General features: G+C 40.3%; 1 protein-coding gene across 1 annotated transcript in view; it reads right to left on the bottom strand.

Moving 5' to 3' along the window:
- Window positions 1–19,653, bottom strand: part of LOC132833011 (ectonucleotide pyrophosphatase/phosphodiesterase family member 3-like) — a 130,167-nt gene that overhangs the window by 87,004 nt on the left and 23,510 nt on the right. Inside the window, exons 3-4 of the mRNA XM_060851274.1 lie at window positions 12,166–12,226; window positions 3,526–3,623 (exon numbers count right to left, since the gene is read on the bottom strand). Of these exons, the coding sequence (XP_060707257.1) occupies window positions 3,526–3,623; window positions 12,166–12,226 (159 nt within the window). The remainder of the gene's footprint in view (window positions 1–3,525; window positions 3,624–12,165; window positions 12,227–19,653) is intronic.

Genomic DNA, 19,653 nt, shown 5'->3' with positions numbered 1-19,653 from the left:
GCAGCAGTTCATTGAAGGTCCTTTGACAGCATGTCCCAAACCCATGGAGCTGTCATGGAGAAATTTTCAAAGCATGCTATCCGATGGAGTTCACTGAAGATTAACGAGCACAGAGGTGATCAGTAAACACTGGTAGGAAAAAAGCAAGAACTGCTTTCGAACAGCTAACTCAAGAGGTAACAAAGGCATGATTGAAGATTTCAATAGCAAATGAGCTGAGAAGTGGACAAAGCTACAGATATAGAAATGGATATTGAGTGATGGTGGACTTATTTGGTTGGAAGCCAAAACACAACTAGTTTGTGCAGAAGTCTTGAAGTCATTCGAAGTCCTTCAGCAGTTGCTACACCACTCTCCGTAGACTTTTGGAATTCAAAAGAACCCACAAACCAGCAGTCAAAGAAAAATAAATTTTAAAAAAAACTTGCAAGCAGTTGACAACACTTCAAATTGCATTGGTGAGTTACTTCCTACAGTGCGTGCTTGAGAGAGCTCACAGCTGGTGCATAAGCTACACGTTTAGGTGCATTAACTCAAAGTTAGAGTGTATGGGATTCAGGGAGAGCTTGACAATTGGATACAAAATTGGCTTGATGGTAGGAGACAGAAGGTGGTATGGAGGGTTGATTTTCGAACTGAAAGCCTGTGACCAGTGATGTTCCAAAGGGATCGGTACTGGGTCCACTTTTGTTTGCTATTTACATAAATGATTTGGATGAGAATATAGGAGGCAAGGTTACTAAGTTTGCAGATGATACCAAAATTGGTGATATAATGGGCAATGAAGAAGGTTATCTAAGATTACTAAGAGATCTTGATCAATTAGGTCAATGCGCTGAGGAGTGGCAGATGGAGTTTAATTTGGAGTAAATGCGAGGTATTACACTTTGTAATACGGGCAGAACTTATCCAATTAATGGTAGTGTTGTAGAACAGGTTTCAGGTACACAATTCATTGAAGTTCGTGTCACAAGTAGACAGGCTGGTTATGAAGGCTTTTAGCACGCTTGCCTTCATTGTTCAGACCTTTGACTACAGGAATTGGGATGTCATGTTGAGGTTATACAGAACATTGGTGAGGCCTCTTCTGGAGTACTGAGTGCAGTTCTGATCACCCCACTATCGGAAGGATATTATTAAACAGAAGCATTCAAAAAATGTTTACCAGGATGTTGCCAAGATTGGAGAGCTTGAGTTATAAAAATAGGCTTGAGAGGCTGAGACTTTTTCCATGTGGAGCATAGAAGATTGAAGGGTGACCTTTTGGAGGTTTATAAAATCATTTGGGATATAGATAAAGTAAATAGCAAGGGTCTTTTTCCTAGGGTGTGGAAGTTCTAAACTAAAAAGCATAATTTTAAGGTGAGAGGACAAAGATTTGAAAAGGACGAGGGGCAACATTTTTATACAGAGAGTGGTTCGTGTGTGGAATAAACTGCCAGAGAAAGTGGTAGATACAGGTACAGTTACAACATTTAAAAGAAATTTGAATAAGTACATGAATAGGAATGATTTGGAGGGATATAGGCCAAATGCAGGCAAGTGGGACTACTTTAGCATGGTCGGTGTGGAATAGTTAGACTGAGGTGTCTGCTTCCATGCTGTATGACTCCAAGACTCTATAAATGTCCACGCTGGCATCAAATCAGCACCATAACCAGATTGATATCATGATCTTGCTTGCTTCATCTTTACTTCCAATGTTGTTAGATGTATCATTTTAATGTAATCAGGCACAAAACACCACAGAATTGAAAGAGCATACAAGAAATTCAGTGTTCGTCCCCAAAGAGCACATGTAGCGTTGAGCCCAATTCATTGCCCAGTGTTTTACAAGTTTCTACAAAGTCAACAAAACATCAGTGTTAAAATGTAGAAAATTCATTCAGCCAAGCTTGTAGAACCATGATGAAGTAGCATCAACATCTACTCAACTTGGATAAACAACAAAAAAGCATGAAGCATAAGCTCAAAGAAGTTTGATGTTTAAACTCTTAACACAAATAGATGCAAAATCAGAGACAAGTTACAGCACAAGCAGAGATCATTTCTTACATTTTTATCCATGCCAAATCTCAGCAACAGCTTCTTCACGAGTGCTACTCCTGTACCCTTTCCATGTGGTTCTGAAAATTATTTCTCTTCAGGTGCTCAGCCAATTCCCTTGTGAAAACCACAATTGAATCTGCCTCCACTTCAATTTCAGGCAGATGTATTCTAAGTCATAACTGCTCATTGTATAAAAACATATTCCTTGTGTACTTTCTGGTTTTTCTGCCATTCACCTTAAATTGGTGTCCTCTGTCTCTGATACTTTCACCAATGAAAACCATTTTTCTCTATCCATTCTGCATAAACCCTTCACAACTTTGAACACCTCCATGAAATGTCGTCTTAGTCACTTTTCTCAAGGGAGAACAACCCCTTTGTCATTAATCCATCAGCTGAAAATGTGTTGCTGGTTAAAGCACAGCAGGTTAGGCAGCATCCAAGGAATAGGAAATTCGACATTTCGGGCATAAGCCCTTCATCAGGAATCTATTTCCTATTCCTTGGATGCTACCTAACCTGCTGTGCTTTAACCAGCAACACATTTTCAGCTGTGATCTCCAGCATCTGCAGACCTCATTTTTTATCCTCATTAATCCACCAATCTGTCTAAAAGTGAAGTTTCTCATCCATGGAAGTAAACTTGTACATCATTTTTGCATCCTCATTCATGTTTTCACATCCTTCCTACGGTGTTGTGCTCAGAATTGTATACAATACTCCAGCTGGGACTGAGCAATTATTGCTTTGAATTCTGTAATTGTAATTCTGCATGTATTAATAAATTTATTTTCAAGATATTCAAACAACATTGTAAATGAGGAAATAAGAGTTTAGGTTTAAGGCACTGTATGCTTTATGTTGTATTTTATTTTTGTGAAACATTATTTTAGTTACTTTAGTTCATTTCCCACCCATTTTGTTATTGTTTGGCTCTATCAAAAAGTTAAATGGAGGGAGTGAATATTTCTGGATGAAGTGCCAATCAAGTGAGCTACTTTGTCCTGAATGGTGTCAAGCTCCTCGAGTGTGGCACTTGTCAGGAGTAGACTCCCTACTTGCCTGGATTTGTGCTCTGTAGATAGCGGATAGGCTTTGAGGACTCTAGCCTCTCAATTGCTGCTGTAGTCACAGTGATTGTACGGCTCATCCAGTAAGTTTCTGGTCAATGATAACCCCGCAAGATACTGAGAATGGGGGAATTTTAAAGCTCAAAATGTTAAAAGGCAACATCATCATTGGACTTTAAAGACATAATTTGCTGTAGCTTGCCAAGTAATTCTATGGTCAGATGCATGGTCAGAAGAATAGCTGATATTTGAAAGGTCCATTGAAAATGTTGCAAGATGAAAGACACAGAGTACAAATTGAGGTTGATTGCTGGGAGGGTTGAAGGTGTTTAAGCAATAACAGTCAGAACACATCAACATAAGAGAATATAATTAATTTGTTCTTCTCCCTTTTGATGCTACTTACGCAGTTTGTTTATAACAGGCACAGAACTCCACCACTTCTGCAAATAATCAAATCTGAATCCGTCCAATGAAAACAAGATCAAAGGAGGCTGTGAAAACCTGTAAAAGAAAGTCAGCAAGTTTGAAAGATATTAAGGGTCAAATTGTTGCCATTCTGTTCACAGAAAAAAAATTGAACTAGTTTTTCTTCTGTTCTCGTTTGTGTATGAAATAACAAAACAGTACTATTCCATATATCAAGTCAGCAATTTCTCACTTAAAAATATTCCACACAATCTTCAATACGCAGCATTCAAATCACCTTGCTGTTATTTCACTTTACCATCATCATATGCTGAGATATACCTACAAATTTCCCCACACTGAGCCTGAGAAAGTCGAGTCTGAGGTAATACAGCAGCAGGCAATCTTGGGAGACGGTTATGAGCCTTTGACAGATTCAAAGCAGCCCAGATTTTTATTTATGCTGGGCCCAGGTTGTATTGTCCGATAGTAGTCTCTAATGGTCTATTTAAAAGACTACTTCTTAAACAGTCATTGCCTTCTGCAGTATAAACTGGTGGGGTATGCACTATGCCACTTTGTGAACCACACAAAAGTTATCTCCTGTCTCCATACTGATTGTCTAGAAATGGTGTGGTACTATTTGTTAATTTTACCAATGAGGCTCATGCTCAGTTTCCCCAGCACCTTCTCCTTAGTGATGGTCACTACACTCACCTCTACCCCATACTCTCGAAGTTTTGATAAACTACTTGTGACTTTCACTGTGAAAACTGATGTTAAAGCACCTATGCAGTCCCTCTGCCATTTCTTTGTTCTCCATTACTACTTCTCCAGCCTCATTTTCCAGCGGTCCAATGGTCACTCTTGACTATTTCTTATAAATCGAGAAAAACTCTTGCTGTCTTCTTTTATATTATTAGCTAGGTTACCCTCATTTTTCATCTTCTGCCCCCTTATTGCTTTTTAGTTACTCTCTGCTAGTTTTTAAAGACTTCCCACTCCACTGGCTTCCCATCAATCTTTACCACATTGTAAGCTTTTGCTTTTCTACTGTCCTGGACTTCCTTTGTCAGTCATGTTTCCCTTGTCCTCCCCTTAGTTTGCTTCCTTTTCCTTGGGATGAATTCCTGCTGTACCCCTCAAATTATGGCATAAACCCTGGCATTGCTATTCCACCATCTTCCCTTTTAGGCCTCCTCTGCAATCGACTCGAGACAGCTCCTCCCTTATGTCTTTGTCATTACTTTTACTCAATGGCAATACTATCACATCTAATTCCAGCTTCTCTCTCTCTCAAACTGCAGGATGAATTCTATCATATTATGGTCATTACCCCCGAGGAGCTCTTCCCCTTAAGCTCTCTAATCAAATCTGCATCATTATACATCACTGATTCCAGAACTGCCTGTTCCTTATTGGGCTGTACTACAGACTGCTCCAAAGAATCCATTTTGTAGACATTCCACAAATTTTTTTCTTGAGATCTGCTTACCAACCTGACTTTCCCAGTCCATCTGTGCATTGAAATCCCCTATGATTACTGTGATAGTGCCTTACATCTATGCCTTTCTTTCCACATCCTGGTTACTGCTAGGAGGCCTATAAATAAGGGTGCTTTGTTCCTATGCAGTTCCTCATACTGGTTCTGCACTTTCTGACTCAATATCACTTCTTGCTATCAATTTAATTTCATTTCTTACAAAGAAGTCAATCACACCATGCCTGCACATCTGCATATTCTTGGGTATTTCATTCCCAGCTGTGATCCCCTTGTAGTCAAATCTGTGATACTCACGATATTGTATCTACCAATTTCAATCTGTATTACAAGCTCATTTACATTGTTTTGTTTACTAAGTGCACTTATGTACAACACTGTCCGTCCTGCTTCCCTTCTCAAAGTGTGTCCTCATCTGCTGTGCATGTAGTTAGATTCCCCAGCTTTCCATATGCTTACTCCTATTACTCGTTCTGGAAACTTTGATAACCTCTGCTGAGCCTTCCCACCTTTAATGTTTGCTATAATTTTCTATGCAACTGAACAACTCCCCCTAGCCCCTTTCCAATTTAGTTTAAAGCACTATCCACAGCCCTAGTTATGTGATTTGCAAGGACTCTAGTTCCAACATGATTCAGGTGGAGCTAGTCCAATCAGAACAGTTCCCTCCTTCACTAGTACTGGTGCCAATGTCCTAGGAATTTGACCTCATTTCTTCCAATTTTTGAGCCCAGCATTTGTGTCTAATCTTGTTGATTGCCGATTACCACAGAAGCATTTTTGGACATGCCCTCGGGGCATGGTTGTGAAGGCAGTGATATAACATTGTTAAGAACATTGACAAGATTCAGATCAAATAAAATTAGGTCATCTCATCTGAAGGAATGATATGTGTTGGAATTTGTAACTCAGTTGTGTTAAAGCCAAAGGCTTTGTGGATCGTACTGAGAAAAAAAATAAAGAAACAATTATAGAAATGGATTGGATTGGATTGGATGAACTAAACATAGAGAATGTTACAGGATTGCTTGCCTCCAAGCAGAGATAGACTCTGCTGCGAACCAGATTTCAATGCAACAAGAGGGCTGCAGAGGAGGAGGAAGATGATGAGCAAAAAGAATAACCAACAAGATATTTAGCTCAAAAACACTTTGTGCTGCCTTAGAAATCCTTGAAGATGCAATGATCATCTTTGATGAAGATCACCTTGACAGGAAGTGCAATCCATGCATGAACGGAATCATTAACATTACAGTCAATTGCTACAGGGAGCTTTGCAGAGTACAGAAAAAAAATCAAAAAATGCAGCTATAATTGGACAACATCTTTAAAAGCTCTACTCTAAAAAGTCTCACTAATTGTCTTCAACATGTCTCTTATAAAAGTCTCACAAGACGTTTTCCAATACTTACAATAGCAACAAATGTGTTGCTGGTCAAAGCACAGCAGGTTAGGCAGCATCTCAGGAATAGAGAATTCGACGTTTCGAGCATAAGCCCGAAACGTCGAATTCTCTATTCCTGAGATGCTGCCTAACCTGCTGTGCTTTGACCAGCAACACATTTGCAGCTGTGATCTCCAGCATCTGCAGACCTCATTTTCTACTCCAATACTTACAATAGCACACATCCACTTCCCTACATGAGACAAGGCTTCATACTTTGTTTTCCTGACTTTCTAATTTGCTTGGTGAAAAGTGGCCGAGCAGAGGCTGATAGCTAAGTTTGGTACCCATAGGGAGGGCCTCAACGGGGACCTTGGGTTCATGTCACACTACAGGTGACCACCATTGCACTATACACACACACACACACACACACACACACACACACACTCCAATACACACACATATACATATATACACAGCCACTCACACACATTCCTACAGGCTCACACACTCCCACATGCATCCCCTCACAGATTTAGAGCACTTTACACTCTCACACACACACACACGTATACACTCTCTCTCACAGACACTCATACACACTCCTACAGACACACACACTCCCACACTCACACATGCGCCCTCTCACAGACTTAGACACTTTATACTCACATACACACACTCTCTCTCACACACTCACAAACCCCACCCCAGACACACAGACACAGACACACACGCAGAAAAACCCACATGCACACATATACATATACATTTGTGGGGTGAATTTGTACTTGCAGAGATATTGTACTTTGCACAAAAACTGCATGAATCCATGTAAGGCTCTGTTAACTCACTTTTTAAATTAGAATCAGTCTAAACATTATGGCACAGACAGGGAACATAGTAGGCTAATACCTTCAACATAGTATCTGGCTGACACCAATTGTTACAGTTAACCTGAGAATGTAACTTTTAAAAAAACTTTGTGATTTATGTATGAAAGAAGTGAAATTATCATAGTCATTCTAACAGATGAAAGACTCAACAAACAATCAAGGTATTTTTCAATGTATAATTTCAGTTACATCACACTGTAAACTTTTGCTATAAATTCTATGCCTTACAATTGTGTACTTCACAACCACCTGATGAAGGAGCGGCGCTCCAAAAGCTAGTGCTTCCGATTAAACCTGTTGGACTATAACCTGGTATTGTGTGATTTTTAACTTTGTACACCCCAGTCCAACACCAGCATCTCCAAACCATAACTTTCTAATGTTCAGATAAATTTATGGTTCACTTTGTCTACATTTCCTTAATTTTATAACCACCCTGCAGTTGACCTATAGTTTCTCCCTGAATAACAATTTCTGGGTTCTCAATTTCTCAAGCTTGTTTTCACGTTCAAATTTATGGCTTTACCCTTCCCTAACTCTGAAACAGCTTCCTGCCAAATAATATGTGACAATACTACAACTTTTAGCATTTATCTTGAACTTTATTTTTAAGAAGAGAAGTTGAGACAGAGGTGTGAGTGGTCTGCTAAAAGCCAATAACGTAAACAGTTTGTGAGGCCTTGGGTTGTTTTTTCAAGTTGGAGCAATATTAGCAGCCTGAATGGGTGTAGTCAAGCTCCCACAGAACCAGGATTTTACATAGCTTTCAGCAGTTATTGGAATCTCGAAGCTGAATGTGCAAGCTCTTATTGCTCTCTCTGTTCCAGCTAAAAGTTGGAGTTCTCTCTTTGCAGCTGGAATTGCATGTGAGACAATCTGTTGTACTGAATTTGCCAAGGAGGTAATTATGAGATGTTACTATATTGGAACGATTGCTGTCTAGTAGTTAAATAATTTATTATTCTCATAGAGTTAAGTTTTTCTAATTCTTCTTTCTTTTGTTGCATTTTAAGTATATAGTGTATGAATAAAGTGTGTTTTGCTTCAAACCTGGTAGTTTGACTAATCAAATTGCATCTGAAATGCAACAGCTACCACTTGCCTTTAAGTTTGAAGTTACAACCTAGGCTGTCCTCTTGAGATGCTTTGAGTGCATTTGGTATGGTCCATAAAATTGCTATTCTTTTAGTTCACCACACCCTAGGATTCAATCATTCAGTCATCTCTTTCCTTTTCCCTACATTCCAAAACATCTGCTGTGAAATTATAGTCATCAACACATCATAAGAAGACAGACTAGAGCTAAGCGAGTCTTGAAAAATACAAAGTGTTCAATGGCAAGGCTTACTTTGTATACCGAAGGTCACAAAGTCATAGAGCGTGGAAACAGACCCTCGGTCCAACTAGTCCATGCCGAGCATAATCCCAAACTAAACTTGCCCCGCCTGCCTGCTCCTGGCCTAGATCCCTCCATACCTTTTCTATTCATGTACTCATCCAAATGCCTTACTTTCTAAATGTAACAGTCTTCTATTCTATCCAAATGCTTATTGCATGGAAAAAAATTGGCTTGAAATATCTAAGTTGAAAAATGTGTCACTGGAAAAGTGCAGGTCAGGGAGCAGCCAACATTTTGGGTATAAACCCTTCATCAGGAATGTCTTGTTGTATAGACGGAACTGGAAAGAAATCATATTAAGTATTGCAGGTAACTGTAGACACCAAGAGTAAATGAAATAGGTTTAGTGTTAATGTTATGCTAATTGTATTGTTAAGCTTAAAGGTAAACAGATGGAGGGTACTGATTAAGTATCTTGATCATATTTAATTAAAATGGGACTTTAAGGGTGGTTCTTTAACTAATTTAATTTACTCAAGTATAAAGAGGTACTTGTTCACTGTCTCTTCAACTACACAAAGATATTTCTGAGACACTGGGATGTTGGTAGATCGGTAGGAGGCAGAGCTATGTAATGTTGCATTATGTGAATAAACACACTGACAAGAAAAGGATCTGTGTCTAGTTTCATAGTTCACATCTGGCAGGGCTGGGTTTAACACTTGAGAAGTGGCTTGACAGCTTGGTACTGGACTCTCAAATGCATGTTTGTACCTGAAATTCCAAAGGTTCTCACTATTCCAATTTCTCTTATTTAAATAGGAACCACTAAAGAAGAACTTGCTAAGCCACAAAATACATCATATAAACATTAACCAATCTAGACGACAGAGGTAAAATTATTCAGTTTACATTCATGTGAAGTCGGCCATTCAGCCCTTCAAGCCTCCTCCATCATTCAATAGGATCATGGCTGATCTGTTTCTGTTGCGAATTCCACATTCCCATCTACCACTGATAACCATCTATCCTGCCAACAAAATCAATTGAACTCTGTCTCTACCATCTTCTGAGGCAGATAGTTCCAATGCCATAACCTTCTCAGGAGAACATTTTCCCCTCAGTCTGTCCTAAAAGGGTCAACCATAATTTTAAAACAGTAGCCCTTGGTTCTGGACAAACCCACAAGAATAAAAATCCTATGTGCAGCCGCCCTAGCTTCACTCCCCTCAGCTAAATTATTAATATAAATGACAAATGGTTGAGGGCCCTGTGGGACCACAATTATCACATCCTGTTAATCTGAAAAGATCTATTTTTGCACACTCTGTGGTCTGCCAGCCGGCCAATCTTCAAGCCGTGTTAATTATTTGCTCCCTCCAGCATGAGCTCTTACTTTGTGTAATAACCTTTCACATGAAATCTACATAACTACACTGTTAGACCTCCTGATATCAGATCAGAGTGGAATAGACTGTAATCGTAGATAACTCCACAGCCCAATAGCCAACCTCACATCTGAAAGCTAGCATACAATGAAAAACACCTGCAAAGAGTGACAAAGTCCTGACAGCGGGCAAAAGTACTTGTAATTGACATGGCCTACTGCGATTCCTGCTGCCGATTTCACATTTAAAAGGTCAAGCACTATCAATGCGGAGCTGCACTGCGCAGTTCTTTGGAATTGCACCAGACATGGTAGCCAGAGGACAACTGGCGAAAGCAAGGCCTGCAGATGCTGGAGATTAAAGTCAAGATTAGAGCGGTTCTGGAAGAGCACAGCAGGTCAGGCAGCATCCAAGGAGCAGGAAAATCGATGTTTCAGGCAGGAGCCCTTCATCAGAAATGAGGCTGGAAGCCTGGGGGTTGGAGAGATAAGTGGGAGGGGGTGGGGCTGGGGGGAGGTAGCTAAGAATGCAATAGATTTGATTGGATTCCCTCGGTGGATGCAGAAAGGAGTAAAGGTGATAGGTCAGAGAAGAGGGTGAAGCGGATAGATTGGAAGAAAGATCGACAGGTGGGACAGGTCATGAGGACGGTGCTGAGCTGGAAGGTTGGAACTGGGGTAAGGTGGGGGAGGATGAAGTCCACATTGATGCCCCGGGGTTGAAGGGTTCCAAGGCAAAAGATGAGATGTTCTTCCTCCAGGTGTCGGGTGGTGTGGGAGTGGCACTGGAGGAGGCCCAGGACCTGTATGTCCTAGGCAGAGTGGGAGGGGAAGTTGAAATGTTCAGCCACAGGGCAGTGGGGTTGATTGGTGCGGATGTCCCGGAGATATTCCCTGAAGCACTTTGCGAGAAGGCGTCCAGTCTCCCCATGTAGAGGTGACCGCGTCAGGAGCAATGGATGCAGTAAATGACAAATAGAAGATAATTGGGACCTGCTTTGCTGACAGGAAGCCCAAGGTCCTCCTGGACAGTGTGGTGCAGGGCAAGAATGTCAGAATAGGACTTGCAGAGGAGATCACACCAGCAGACCTTGGTCTAAGATTGCCATCTAGGTCAGTGCTGTTAATTGGGACTAGATCAGTTTAGGACATCTGCTCGACAAGGACGAGTTGGACTGGAGGGCCCATTTCCATGCTGTACAATTCTATGACAGGTAGATATGGAAGTGGGGTAGGGGAACTTTGTCAGCATGAGATGGAATAAGCACAGGCACATTTCTTGGATTGGAAGGTGTAGAATCCATATAGGTTAAGATAAGAAATAACAAGTGGAAGTCAAAATTGGTGTGAATAGTACTTAGGCCACCGACCAGTACTGTAGAATAGAGAATAATATCACACAGAACAATAATCCTAAAATAAACGAAGAACTATGGATGCTGGAGATCTAAAAACAAACAAAAACAGAAATTGCGAGAGAAACTTAGCAGGTCTGACAGTTATCTGTGAAGAGGAAACAGAGTTAACATTTCAAATTCAGCATCAGAACAAGAATCATATTAAATTTGAATTGGTAAGCCTGTTTCTCTCTCTCAGATGCTGCCAGACCTTCTCAGTTTGCCTAACATTCTCTGCACTTGTTTCCAATTTCCAGCATCCGCACGATTTTGCTTTTATGTAAAATTCTTAGGGGGATGGACAAGGTAAATGCAAAGGAGGCTGTTAACCTGGTAGGAAAATCTTGGAGCAAAGAGCATAATCTTAAACTAAGAAGTTATTGATTTAAGACAGAGATGAAACCCCACACTAGGGGAAAAGCACTAGTGGAATTTTGCAGATTGCAAACTGATTGGAAATTTTTGCCCCTTGTTTAGCAGCCCAAGACAATCCTCTATGAACACTCAAAATCACATTCTCTCCACAAGAAAACAGTTTCCCTAATGCCCAGCTGAGATCTTAAACTCAGCATCTGTGACTTGGGAATACAAAGTCATGCATACTGTCATAACAGCAAGAGACAACCCAGTTTTATAAAGTTTGGTTCATGAGATTGTCCCAAACCAGGCTTCATACATTCTCCACAAGGTGACCTACAACACTGAATTTGGAGGAATGATAGTACTCCTACCCTTCTGGGCACTGAGGTGTGTCAACATCTTCACAGTCATCCTCCAACCAGGTTTTCTCACCTATGGGAAAAATATAATGCAAACTTTTAAATTAATGTCTTCTTAACACTTTAGAAAAATGTTATTGCCATAAATAGGTCTCAAATTAGTCTTTTCACAAAATCATACCTCTGTCTATTAATGTTAATGACAAACGGCACCATCTATTGCATTACTGAATCATTGAATTCTTAACATAATAAATTAAACTTTGCATATACGCAAACATGTGATTTGATGTTTTAGTTAAAGATTATCTCACAATAACTTCGAAAACATTTCAATCTCACTATCAAATGTTGCAATGTTCTTTCTCAGAGCACTAATACCAGACATATCTGACTTCTCCCACTCCCATTTAATCTACAACTGGTTAACTCCCCGCTATTACTGAAACAGGAAGGACACTGTAACACTGCTTTAAAAAGGGTGATAGCATCAGTCTATTTACAGGACAGAATAATTTTGTGAAGACTTCTGGAAATAGCTTTTCCATGGAACTACTAGATGAGGGTTTAAAAATATAGACAGTCATATTTTTCCGATTAACGTCAGAACAAATTTGACTGAAGGTAATCCTTTTAGATACCAACCTACCTGTCTTAAGATTTATCATGTCAGAATTCAGAGGTTGAACTGATCTGAATGTGCCCAGGAGAAAAACAGAGAGGATAGGAGTATTTTGAGAGTTAAACTGTATAGAAGATCCAAAGCTGTCTTGACAATGAATGTGGAAAAGTAAGTGTATAAGTTAAGGATGGGCCTAGGTTTAGAGGTGAGTGAGTGGAGAGCAGGGAGATTCTTGAGGGGGGTGGGTGGTGGTCAGGTAGGGAAGAGAGAGGTGGTCAAGCTGGAGTGGGAGGGTTTATAGTTGGGAAATCTGTGGGGAGCTGGGCTGGAGTTTAATACTCATCTATGGGTTATAATTGGTTTTCAACCCTCTAATGTTTCCTGGGTAAACATTAATCTGAAAATCATTCTGAAACTTTTGAATCCTTCAACCTTTACAGACTTCTGAGAGGTTTGCCATTGCAGGAAATTGACTAATTGAGAAAATGGCCAGGGAAATTAAATTTTCTCAGTCAGTTATACTGGTCTTTCTAGATGGTCCTGACATACATCTGCAGTCTGTGCTGCTGCAACAACTACCTGGCTATCAGAATTCCTGAGCCAGTACTTACAACATCAAAAGATCTTGTAACATCTTCAAACACACAAAATTTAATTAAAACTAGTTTAAAATATAATATACAAATTATTTATTTAAAAATGCACTTAAAAATAACTAGTAAGTTGCTGAGGAACTACAGACCCAAGAATAGTTTTTAAAAAACAATAAAATGTCAAATGTCATTCTATTATTTGAGAATTTTGTTTGATTTCACTGTTGACTTCTTTGTATAATTAAAAAGGCATAAATTACCAATTGATTTAAAGTTTTAATATATACTATAAGGATTGTTTTGGGATAAACTTTGGCTTGTATTGTGAAGAAATACTAAAGGCTAGTATCGCATTAAGTGCCAAGTTTGTCATGTCGCTTTAAGAAAGAGGATGTGGATCCTCTGGAGGTGAACTGGAGCTCCACTTGGAACGCGTTCACATGTTCCAACACTAGTAAGTCTAGCTTAACAGTTAACAGAAGCCAAAACTACAACATTCATTGGCCAGGAAAGTGGCCTGAGGACTAGTTGTTGTCTGATCAATGATACAAGTTTTAGTTTTAGCAGTTACAACAGACACCAGGACCACAAAGCTGCTTGAGTAGAAGAATAATCTTAGAGTCATAGAGATGTACAGCACAGAAACAAACCCTTCGGTCCAACCCGTCCATACCGACCAGATATCCCAACCCAATCTAGTCCCACCTGCCAGCATCCGGCTCATATCCCTCTCAACCTTACTAATAACATATCCATCCAGATGCCTTTTAAATGTTGCAATCGTATCAGCTTCCACCACTTCCTCTGGCAGCTCATTTCATACACGTATCACTCTCTGCATGAAAAAAATTGTCCCTTAGTTCTCTTTCATATCTTTCTCCTCTCACCCTAAACCTATGCCTTCTAGTTCTGGATTTTCCCGCGACCCCAGGGAAAAGACTTTGTCTATTTATCCTATCCATGTCCCTCATGGTTTTATAAAACTCTATAAGGTCACCCCTCAGCCTTCAATGCTCCAGGGAAAACAGACCCAGCCTATTCAGCCTCTCCCTATAGCTCAAACCCTTCATCCCTGGCAACATCCTTGTAAATCTTTTCTGAACCCTTTCAAGTTTCACAACACCAAATTTGCATGCAATATTCCAAAAGTGGCTGAACCAATGTCTTGTACAGCCACAACATGACCTCCCAACTCTTGTACTCAATACTCTGACCAATAAAGGAAAGCATACCAAACGCCTTCTTCACTATCCTATCTACCTGCGACTCCACTTTCAAGGAACTATGAACCTGCACTCCAAGGTCTCTTTGTTCAGCAACACTCCCTAGGACCTTACTATTAAGTGTATATGTCCTGCTAAGATTTGCTTTCCCAAAATGCTGCACCTCACATTTACCTAAATTAAACTCCGAGGAGAAAGTGAGGTCTGCAGATGCTGGAGATCAGAGCTGAAAATGTGTTGCTGGAAAAGCGCAGCAGGTCAGGCAGCATCCAACGCATTCCTGATGAAGGGCTTATGCCCGAAACGTCGAATTTCCTGTTCCTTGGATGCTGCCTGACCTGCTGCGCTTTTCCAGCAACACATTTTCAGCTCTAAATTAAACTCCATCTACCACTCCTCAGCTCATTTGCCCATCTGGTCAAGATCCCATTGTAATCTGAGGTAACCCTCTTTGCTGTCCACTAAACCTCCAATTTTGGTGTCACCTGCAAACTTAGTAACTGTACCTCTTAAGCTCACACCCAAATCATTTATGTAAATGACGAAAAGTAGTGGACCTAGCACTGATGCTTGATTCGTGCTGTATATCTCTATGACTCTATACGCCATGTCTCTACAGATTGCCCCCTGCCCCTTCACTTCTGCTTGCACCAACAGCAGGAGAGATACCATCAAGTGTAGATTGCTCATTCACGTCAGTCCACGTTAATGTTTAATACCTACATGGAGATCTTTAAAGACATTTGGCAAAATAACTTGTGGGTGAGGGTCCATGAATTGTTCACTGATCACTGCAATTGTAAATTATCCCATGCACAATATTACCTCTGAACTATACTCCCAAGTGATCTTTTATTTGACTTCACAAAATAAACAGAATCAATCTGTCTCTGATTGCAGCTAGCTGAGAAGCAGCAACTGGTTCAGCACATTCCTCAGTTGTGGTCGGTCTCAAGCAAACATTCCTACCATCAACATTATGAGTTTCAACTCATTGCAATGGCAAAGTCACCATAAAATGAATTAACAGCCACCGCGAGGCAGAAAACATCATTTGAAGCCAGTTTGTTTTCCAGTTTTCTCAAGTCAATTAAACCCTCAAAACAGGAAATTTCTTTCCCACAGAACCTACTTTCCAAAATTGGACTTGTGCTCACACAAGAGAATGTATAGTTCCAATTACTTAACTTGAAACCACAGGATTTATTTTTATCTACAGCTGTAAGATTGCATTTGCTAAAGATTTTCTGTGGCGCTCAGACAAGGATGTGGCTGAAGCTTTTAGAATATTTGCCTTTTTACCTAATTGAAGCTTTCTCAATATAATGTTCCTAAATTTAATTTTGTGTTTCAACCCAAGGTTTTCCCTTTAACATTTGAGTTAGCTAAAGGTCTGTCACCAATTTGCATTGTATATTATCTTTAACACACAGAAATAAGCACTGAAGTCTTACCAAGCAAGGCATATTTTAATGAGTGTCTTTAATGGAGGAAAGCAAGGAAGGTTTTTGGAAGGAATTTTAGAGCTAAGAGTCTCCGTGAAATTTCACAAAGACTATAAACAATATGTTAATCTGTGACAGAATCCTAATCCAAAATAATAGTTGTTTAATGTAACACGTAAACATGGCGCATTATGGTAGTATTTGGCACTGTACTGGTGCTCAGCAGACAAGGCATTCCCTTAACAGTAGGTGAACGGTGACAGTATGTTGAACACTGCAGCACCACAAATCAGCTCAATTACCATAAGAATACAGGCCACATAATACAGAAGCTGAATTAGGCCATTCATCCATTGAGACTGCTCTGCCATTCAGTTACGGGAAATGCATTTCTCAGGCCCATTCTCCTGCCATCTCTGCATAACATTTGACCCCCTTACTAATCCAAGAACCCATCTATCTCTATCTTAAATACACTCAATAACCTGGGCAATGAGCTCCACAGAATCACCACCTCTGGCTGAAGACATTCCTCCTCATCTCGGTTTTGAAGGGTCATCTCAACATTACAAGGCCGTGCCCTCTATTCTCTCCTACTAATGTAAACATCTTTTCAACACCCACTCTATCCAGGCCTCTTCATATTCTGTAAGTTTCAATGAGATCCCTCCTCAACCTTCTAAACTACATTGAATACAGGCCCAGAGTTCTCATATGACATTCATCCCCAGGACCATTCTTGTAAACCTCCTCTTGATCCGCTCCAAGGCCAGCACATCCTTCCGCATATATGGGGCCCAAAAACTGCTCACAATATTCCAAATGTGGTCTGATCAGAGCCTTATGCAGCCTCAGCACCACATCTCTGTTCTTGTATTATAGCCTGTATCTTGCTTATTACCAACCTCAAAGAATTCTAACAGCCCTATTATACCATGCACTTTGAAGTATTCCGCCATCTCATCCTTAAGAATGGACTCTAAAGTCTTATCAATGACCAAGGTCAGGCTAACGGGCCTCTAATTTCCTGCATTCTGCCTCCTGCCCTTCTTAAACAGGAGGATTACGTTATTTTCCAGTCCTCTGTGACCCTCCTTGACACCAGTGATTCCTGAAAAATCACCAATGTGTCCACAATCACTTCAGCCACCTCCCTCAGTGCCGTGGGGTGTAGTCCATCTGGTCCAAGTGATTTATCCACCTTCTCCTTAGTGACGGCCACCACATTCATTAATAAATTCAATAAATTTTGGACTACTGCTTCGAGAAAAACAAACCAGTTTAAAATAAATACAGGTAGTTGGGTGTGTTAGCGTTTTGTAAAAAGAATAATCCATCTTGACATCTTAGAGAGGTTGCTGTTTAGACATGCAAGGTCTATCTATAGAAAAATGTTTCTTCAAACAACAACTGACATTAAAATTACACGGAATCAGTCAGCATGGTTTAATTTAATATTTATTTGTGCAAATTTTCTTTTGTAAAAAGGTTACATGCTGCACAGATTAGCTCAGCTCATCGGGATAGCTGGGTTTGCAATCCAGAGTGACTCCAACAGAGTGTGTTCAATTCCCATACTTCCTGAGGTAACTGCAAAAGGATAGCCCTTCTCAACCTTTGCCTAAGTCTGAGGTATGGTGATGACCCTCAGGCTAAAATGCTGCCAGTCATTACTCACTAAAACCAAGCACGTTATCCTCCTAATCATTTATGTACACCACAAACAGCAGAGGTCCCAGCACTGATCCCTGTAGAACACCATTAATGCCTGGAATGCTCTGCCAGAGGAGATGGTGGAATCAATATTCAACAGCACCTATACGAATAGATGAACAGGAAGGGAATAGAGGTTTACAGATCCTGGAAGTGAAGAGAGTTTTAATACGGAAGGAGAAAATGTGTTGGTGCAAGCTTTGACGTTCCTGTGTTATTCTGTGCAGAATGTAAAGCTATCTTACTAAGGTCATTGAGTCATAGAGCTTTTACAACACAGGAAGAGGTCCTTCAGCCCATTATATCGACACCAGTCATCATGTAGCTATCTATTCTAATCCAATTTCACAGCACTTAGCCTATAGTCTTGTGCATAACCTCACACGTCCCCACATTATATTCCATCTGTATGCTTTACTGTTTGAGTGTACATCTAAATAGTTCTTGAATATCTTGAGGGTATGCTATTATTCAGTGAATTCCACTTTCTGAATGAAATTACTTTTCCTCAAATTCCTTCTAAACTTTCGCTCCTTACTCAAAACTATACCACTTGGTTATTGATCCCCATCTGTCCTATAGATGCTCTTCAGAACTTTGCATACCTCAACAGATCATCCATCAGCCTTCTCTGTTCTGAGGAAAACAACACTAAACTATCTAATCTCTCTTTATAGCTGAAGCATTCCAGCTCAGGCAACACACTGATAAATCTCCTATGTGGAGCAAGCATATTTTTCCTATAATATGGTGACCAGAACTGCACACATTTCTCCAGGTGCAACCTAAATAACATTTTATATAGCTCCATTATCACCTCCTTGCTCGTGTATTCAATGCCTCGACTAATAAAAGCAAGTTTCCCACATTTCTTCTTAAATACGTTATCTACCTGTTCTGCTGCCTTCAAGATTCCAAGGGCATGCACCCCAAGGTTTTTCTGATCATCTGCACTGTTGTGTTTTTATGATTGGTTCATTGACAAACAGGCTTGTAGCTAGTCTGATTTGTGTGTTCTTGACCCACAGCAAAGTAAGTGACAATGAGCTGCCTCCGAAATGCCCCAGCAAGCCACTGACTTATGCAAAACCACAGTGAAAAAGACTAATAATAAAAAAAACTCATGCCTTCAACCTAGACATCGCAGTCAGACCATGATTAATGCATTCCCATACTGTCAACTCTGCACTGAACTCTTTTTAATAGCTAGGTGAAAGTGAGCACTGCAGATGCTGGGGATTAGAGCCGAAAGTGTGGTGCTGGAAAAGCCCAGCAGGTCAAGCAGCATCCAAGGAGCAGGAAAATCGCCATTTCATTTCCGATGAAGGGATTATGTCTGAAACGTCAATTTTCCTGCTCCTCGGATGATGCCTGACCTGCTGTGCTTTTCCAGCACCACACTCTCAGTTCTTATTAATATCTGGTGACTTGTGCACAATTTGTGCAAACGCTTCTACTCAATAGCCTGATTTGTCATGCTCAGAGGCTGTTAGGTATGATTCTATGATCCACACTCTTTCATCCCTAGCTCAGAGTATGTCTCATTCCACTGGGGAGTTAGATCCAAAGATATGATTATGCAAAGGATATTGAGGAAAGGCTTTGGACCACATGAAGTTTCACACCATTAGTTCAAATCTGGCATGAAACTTTTACCAATTACCATGTACTGCCAGAACTATTGCTGGTGCAGAAGGTAATAGTTTTGAAAGAGTTAATGTTTGAGCTGTAATGAGCTCCAATCAGTCTGAGAACGTTACACAGCCTGACAGCAGAGAATCAGATACAGGTTGTTCTGCTATCACACGCATTTCATTAACACAAATTCATTGTAATACAATTGATGAATTGGGGACACTGTTTCTAAAGTGCGAGTTTTAAAATGTGTGTTGGCTGTAAAGTGA

The sequence above is a fragment of the Hemiscyllium ocellatum genome, chromosome 3 (assembly GCF_020745735.1).
Source record: "Hemiscyllium ocellatum isolate sHemOce1 chromosome 3, sHemOce1.pat.X.cur, whole genome shotgun sequence".
Classification (NCBI taxonomy): Eukaryota; Metazoa; Chordata; class Chondrichthyes; order Orectolobiformes; family Hemiscylliidae; genus Hemiscyllium; species Hemiscyllium ocellatum.
This window is presented reverse-complemented; position numbering and strand designations above follow the sequence as displayed.